General features: G+C 32.1%; 1 protein-coding gene across 1 annotated transcript; it reads right to left on the bottom strand.

Annotated features, from left to right (window-relative positions):
* Positions 1-6,361: 6,361 nt before the first annotated feature.
* On the bottom strand, positions 6,362-7,103 carry LOC137839084 (uncharacterized). The gene is made up of 2 exons (XM_068648213.2): positions 6,600-7,103; positions 6,362-6,520 (listed from the first exon to the last, which is right to left on the bottom strand). Exons 1-2 carry the CDS (start codon positions 7,101-7,103, stop codon positions 6,362-6,364), a joined length of 663 nt encoding a protein of 220 aa, XP_068504314.2.
* Positions 7,104-7,372: the final 269 nt, after the last annotated feature.

The following is a 7,372-nucleotide window of genomic DNA, read 5'->3' on the forward strand; positions in this document are numbered from 1 at the left end:
AAGCACACCTCCCCTATTATGCTATATGAACCTACTCTAGCCTATCTTACTATTTGGACCCCTATAGTGAGCCCAATTTATTTACAACGTGTTTAATTCTTAAGAAGACTAGAAAGAAGAACTTTAGATGCTCTGGTTTTTGTCCATTTCTCCCTCCGGTGAGGTCTGCTAGATCCTTGATGAGGTCTTCACTTGAATGTTGAGATGAATTCTCATAGTGTGAATGGTAATGTGTATCCTTGGTCATTTCCTTGTTGGCTTGGTTTGTATCAAATGGGAAGCTAAAGTAGAAAAGTTTTTTAATCAAGACTTTTTAGGATTTCCCACCCAGTAAATAAACTTTGATGCGAAGTATATTAAAAAGTAAATTTTAAATATAACTTAATCTTACAAAATCGATTTATAAAGTAAAGTTTGTATATAAAATGTATTTATCTTTAGTTGATATACGATTTTCAACAAAATATATATCTTTAATATTATTTTGTCAATTATTTATTTAATCATAATCTGGGTAATGATAGATTGTGAATCCAGGATAGTTAAGAGAACCAACCTATGTGAAATTTTATATTGTCACTTTTACTTGTTCAATTTTATTCTTATTTTTTACTCTTTAATATTGATTAATTGCAATGTGATTGAAGCCTAGGGTAAAAATATTGTATTTTATATGTATGTGTGAATTTAGATTGTGTTGTTCTCCCCATTACTTAAACTTTTTCACACACTTTGTTAGTTGGTCTTGTACTTGAGCTTGTGTAATTCATGGAGTAGAGATTCAGTGATTATGATCTTGGATTTAGTTCATGTTTACTTAACATGGACTTTATTATTCTTATCAGTGTCCTCAAGAGATTAAAGAAAAATGGTCGTTGAATGGATTGGGATTGGATGATGAAATTTTTTGGAGAAAGAGATTTAAATGTGAAAAAAAAGAGAGATCTTAGGGATGTATTACAACATTTTTTTAGGCCATAATAAAAAGATGTTTAAATGTGTAAATACCCAAGTTTAAATTATGGATGCACCATGATTTTTAATTGTTGCAAGCATAAAAGAAAACACGGTTGAATAATAAATAAATAAATAAACTTCCTTGCCCTTGATCTTGGTAGGGAGAAAATAACTATACGGAACATTAAATATAACATGAAACACTTCTATCATCAAGTTGACATCGTGATATAATAAAACATTCAATATCTCTCAAACAATGTCCCTTAGCATTTATTCTTTTCCATCATAACCACTTCTATTATATATTTCTTATACTTTTTTTTACTTGTTAGGGTTTAGGTCATTACTTTCTTGTTAACATTTTTTAAAAAAAAAATTATTACAGATAAATAGAATAGGAGTTAAAATAATGTTTGTAGAGTGTTGGATGAGGGGTGTTGGGAAATGAGGATTGATGGGGGAAAGTCTTAGAGGAAAATGATGAGGAGGGTAGGTGGGGAATTTGGGTAAGGGTTGTGGGTAGAGAAGAAACACTTGAGGGATGACTTAAAAGTGAGGAAAAGTGGTTCATGAATGAGGAAATGATGATGATGATGAGGGACTCATTCATGCTTTGTTGGAGGAGAAATGACAAGAACATCAATTGTTTCAAGATGGTGTGACCATAGTTTTCGATTAGACAACCAGAAAGAGTCACATAAACAAAAACAATTAATATATGTGCTAAACATGTGCTTTGTGGAATTAAAAAAAATCAATTATTACTCTTTTTTTTACTATTTTTTTCAATGACTTGTAAAGAAAACTTCAATGCTCACCAAAATTTGTCCTGCTATAGTGAATATACAAGTAATATTTTGCAAATGATGAAAACAATTTATTTCTTTTTTTAATTAATAATAGAGCTCACGACCTGTTTTATACAAGAGTTTGTAATAATAAAAAATGTAAAAAAATATATAAGAGCAAGTTGAGCTATTTTTTTACATTAATTTAGCATTTTTGTTAAATTATCTAAGTCCAATGTGTACAACAATTATTTACTTTGTTCTATTTGTTTTTAACAGATTTTTCTATTATAATAGGTGATGATGACATGTTATTAACACATATTTTAACACTCAGGTATACTTTCAGTTTTTTTTTATTATCATTACGATAAATTAAAAGTGAAATTATATTCACAATTATTGTAACATACCAATTTCATAATACTTTATAAAAATTATTAAATAAAAAATAAATTTACAAATAAAAAATAATTAATTACTATATTAATTAAATTAATATACTCATCAGACCCAATTTTGAAACAATAGGATCAAATTTAGCTGGTTCAATTGGTTTAGTAAATAAGTCTGCAGCTTGTTGAGAAGAAGGTATAGGAAGCAATTGGAAGAGTTTTGCCTGAAGTTTTTCATGTACAATATGACAATCAATTTCTATGTGCTTTGTTCGCTCATGAAAGCTTGGATTTGAGGCTATGTATCTTGTGGACTAATTGTCGCAGTAGACAACTGCTAGAGGTTGAGTAGTGATGCCAAATTCGTCAAGAAGATATTTCAACCATTGTATTTCACAAGTTAAAGTTGCGAGAGCGCGATATTCTGCTTTAGAGGATGATCGTGATACAGTGGACTGCTTCTTTGACTTCCAGCAAATAAGAGATGATCCAACAAAGACACAGAAGCCTATGACAGATCGTCTAGTTTGAGGACATGTTGCCCAGTTTGAATAAGAGATTCCTTTCGACTAAAGACTAGAATTGCTGGAGAAAAACATACCCTTCCCTAGAGCACTTTTTATATACCTCAAAATACATTGAGAAGCATTATAATGGTCAATGGTTGGAGCACGTAAGAATTGACTAAGAAATTGAATAGCATAACTTATATCAGGTCTAGTATTTGTAATATATAATAACTTACCAATCAAACGCTGATAAGCATTTATATCTTCCATAGGAGTCCCATCTGCAAACAAATGTTTGATGTCTTTGGTTATACGAGTTGAGCATGGTTTAGCTGCAAGTAATCATGTTTCTGCAAGAATATCTAGTGCGTATTTTCGTTGTGAAACGTGTATGCATGTACTGGATCTTGCAACTTCAAGACCAAGGAAGTATTTTAACTTTCTTAAATCTTTTATCTTGATAGCTTTATCCAAGGATAAAGTCACATGTTGTATTTCAGAATGGAATTCCCAGAGAGTATAATGTCATCTACATAAACAAGAAGAATGTTGAAGGAGTTATCTATTTTCTTTGTGAACAAAGAATAATCAGCAGTGGATTGAATGAAATTGATGCTTTTTAGATAAGAGGATAATTTTGAAAACCATTGTCTACTGGCATGTTTTAAGCCATATAAGGATTTTGTTAATTTGCAAACTTGACCACATTTAAAAACAACCATTCCAGGTGGCAGAAGCATATAAACCTCTTCATTTAAATCCCCATGCAAAAAAGCATTGTTTACATCTAATTTTTGTAAATGTCAATTATTAATAGAAGCTAAGGCAAGAAGTAACTTAACTGTAGTGAGCTTAGCAACTGGAGAAAAAGTATCCATGTAAGAAACGGGGCGCTTTTCTATTTCTACTAGAACGTCTCATGTTTTGAAAATTTTGATTAGTGTCAACAGTGTCACAATGTTGTTCAGTGATAGTATTAGGAGTAGGTTCAAATATAAAATTTATATCATCTTCAATGGAATTTTTCTCTATATCATGATCATGATTCTTGATACAAGGAAAAACATGTTCATAGAACTTTATATTCCTAGTAACCAAAATTTCTCTACTATTAATATCCAAAACAATATAACCTTTGGTACCACTTTTGTATCCAAGAAAAACACATTTCTTGGCTCTCAGATCCAGTTTGGATCTATTCCTTTCAATGGTACAAGCAAAACATAATGACCCAAACACTTTTAAATTATGCAAATCAGGAAACTCCTTATAAACTAATTCATATGGAGATTTATTTCCTAAAACAATAGAAGGAATTCTATTTATTAAATGCACAACATGTATCACAACAAAAGACCAATAGATTTCAGGTATCTTGGATTGAAAAATCAAGCTTCTAGTAACATTAAGAATATGCTGATGCTTTCTTTCCACAATAGAATTTTGTTGTGGTGTTTCAATGCAACTAGTTTGATGAATGATTCCAAAAATGTTGTACAAATCATGATAAGCAAATTCATTTCCATTACCAGATCTTATGATTTTGATTTTGATTCCAAACTGATTATGTATCAAGTTAATGAAATTGGATAAAGCTAATCTAGTTTCAGATTTGTTTCTCATAAGAAAAATCAAGTATAACGACTATGGTCATCCACAACAATCAAGAAAAATCTATGTCCATGAACAGATGGACTAGCAAAAAGCCCCCACATGTCAACATGAATCATGTCAAAGATATTATTAAAACAATTATCACTATGTAAAAAGGGCAATTTATGTTGTTTTGCATAGTAGCAAGTATCACAAACAATATTTTGTTTAAAACAAACATAAGGATGAGCATCACTAATGTACTGAAGAACTTTATCTGACGGATGTCCAAGTCTGTGATGCCAAACATCTTCATTGCAATTTACATTCTCGTGTATTCCAGATTCAATGATATTCAGGCAGGCCTTTTGTTCAGGAATTCACAAGAAATACAAGCCATCGTGTAACTCAGCTAGACCAATCGTCTTCAATGAGATGGTGTCCTGAATCTGACAATGCTTAGAAGAGAAAGTCAGTTTACAATTAAGAGATTCAATGACACGTTGAATAGAAACAAAATTAAAAGTAAATTCAGGAATGTATAAGACATCATACAGAGAAAAAGATAAGATATTTGTACAGTTCCTGCATGTTCAGCTATAACATGTGAATTGTTTGGTAATTTAACAATTATAGTTTTTATCTTGTAGAAATTTAAAAAAAAAAAATTGCAGTGAGTTACGTGATTTGTTGCTCCTGTGTCTAATCCAAGAATTTTTAACATACTTACCTTTCTCAGTTTTTCCAGAAGACAACTCACCAGTGAAGTTGTTCATCTTATGAATAGACTCATTTTTTGATTCCTAACAAATCTTCAACATTTGTTGAATTTGTTCTTGTGAAAATTGTGCACTTTCTTGACTAAGGGAATGCTTATGACCTTCTTGATCAATATCTTCAATCTTGTTAGTAGCAGCGTAATTTTTTGAAAAAATGTTGTTGATGGCTCGATCATTCTTGTGTTTATACCATGGAGGGAATCCATGTTTTGAAAACATTCATCAGCAGTGTGGTTTAGTTTGTAACAATAACTACATTGCTTACCATAATTATGATTTCGACCTCTTCCTCTCCCTTGTGATTTCCATCAGCAGGGAGGTGAATTGTTCATAAAATATTTTCACAAATACTTTCTTTAGAATGAATCTTTAACAATAAACTCAAATAAGAAATTCAGAAAGCGAATCAAATAGTCAAACAGAAACTGATATCAGAATTTTAATCGATTAAAAGCATGATTTAACCGGTTGTTTATGTCAACGGAAATATCAAACAGTTATGGAGAAGAGAGATAGAGAGATTTACACACAAAGTTTATACTTGTTCACTCAATCCCTGAGCTACATCCAGTCCTCAGTCAAACCACTGAGTATTCCACTATGTAACCAAACACAGATTACAAACACACACACCACAAAGAGGTGACTTTGAATCTCACAAAGCCTACTCACCCTCTTTGTACACAACAAACACCTCAAGCCAGAATCACACTGACTTTACAGGATTTTACAAACAGTTTTACAGAGTGTAATTTGAACAATTACAAGAAACTAAGAAAGGGTAGAGAAACCTGGAATTACAGTACACCAGAAACCCTATTGATCAGTTCTTGAATCACAACAAAGCTCAAAAGCAATTTTGCTAAACTTGGAAAAACACATTTTCACAAACAGTTGATAATCTCTCTTTTTAATCTTAAATCAGAGTGTAAAACTTCTCTCTTTCATTCATATTAAACATTTGAAAGAAGGCTATATTTATAACCTTTGAAAAACTACCGTTAAAGGCAGATTTAAACAACTGAAACAGTTAAAACATGTTTTCAAAAAGTTGTTATGAAAACTCACATTTAATCGGTTGAAACTGTGATTTAACCGGTTGAATGGTTTCAGGAGTTATACAACTGATTCAAAAAATAGTTTCAAAACTCCTTTTCCAGCAAAGTGACAAACAACCGATTGTCTCGAAAGTTTAATCGGTTGTTTTTCCCTTTGCATAAAAAAACACTTTAGTTCTTTAAAACAGATTGAAACAAGCTTTGCGTGAGAATCAAGACTGGTCTTTCAAAGATTCTAAACCCCCTTAACTAAACCCAAACCTAAAAAGCAACACAGCTTCAGGTTCCATGAGGATTTGATACATCAAAGCATCCCATCTTCAACACCGTTAATTGCCTTTCTTGTTCTAGAACCAGTGAGAACACACGATTGATGCTTGGTAAGGGGTCCATGAGTAGAATCTGAGTCTTAACCGTGCCGTAAAGATCATTGAGGCCCTTAAAAAAAAGATAACATATTCCAAGTCTTTGTATTTGATAATATTTTTCATCAAAGAACAGTTACATTTTACCTCACAAATGGATTATGGAATGGTCTCAATGACTCAAGTTCCTCCCATAGAATCTTCAGGTTTGTAAAAAATCCAGAGACACTCCTTTCTCCTTGCTTCATTGAATGAACTTCTTGCAAAAGATCAAAGATCCTAAAATGATCTCCTTTCGAAAACCTCTCTTTCAAATCCTCCCATAGTTCCACAACATTTTCTATATATATAGTGCTCTGTGCAATCTGTTCATCAATCGCACGTGTGATCCATGAGATCACCATGACAATACATCTCTCCCATGCTTCATAGAAAGATGTTCCTTGCTTCGGCATATTCAAAGACTCATCAATGAATTTCAATTTATTCTTGGACAATAATGCCCGTTTCATAGCCCTGCTCCACGTATGGTAATTTGCACCATTGAGTTGTATATTTATCAAGATCATGCCTGGGTTTTCTCCTAGATGAAGATAATAGGGGCTGGAAGGATTCTTAGGATTGTTAACACTATTGGCATTTGTTGAACTCTCCATGAAAACAAAGAATCAAGAAAAAAGGAGCAAGCAAGATCAAAAGAAAGGAGAGAAAGAAATCAAAAAAGGGGCAAAGGAGCAGCGAAAGCAGAGCGGGTCTTAGCCCGCTTTGATACCATATTGGAATATTTCCATGGTAGAAACTTTAATAAAGATGAACGGGGTATGTGGAAAGTACCAAAACTGCAAAAGGAATACGTGTTTTAAAGGAAGAAAACAGAAAGAAGAAATAGACACGTAAAAAGGGGGAAACGCACTCAATCAATTAC

This window comes from Phaseolus vulgaris, chromosome 3, assembly GCF_051622355.1.
Source record: "Phaseolus vulgaris cultivar YP4 chromosome 3, ASM5162235v1, whole genome shotgun sequence".
Taxonomy (NCBI): Eukaryota; Viridiplantae; Streptophyta; class Magnoliopsida; order Fabales; family Fabaceae; genus Phaseolus; species Phaseolus vulgaris.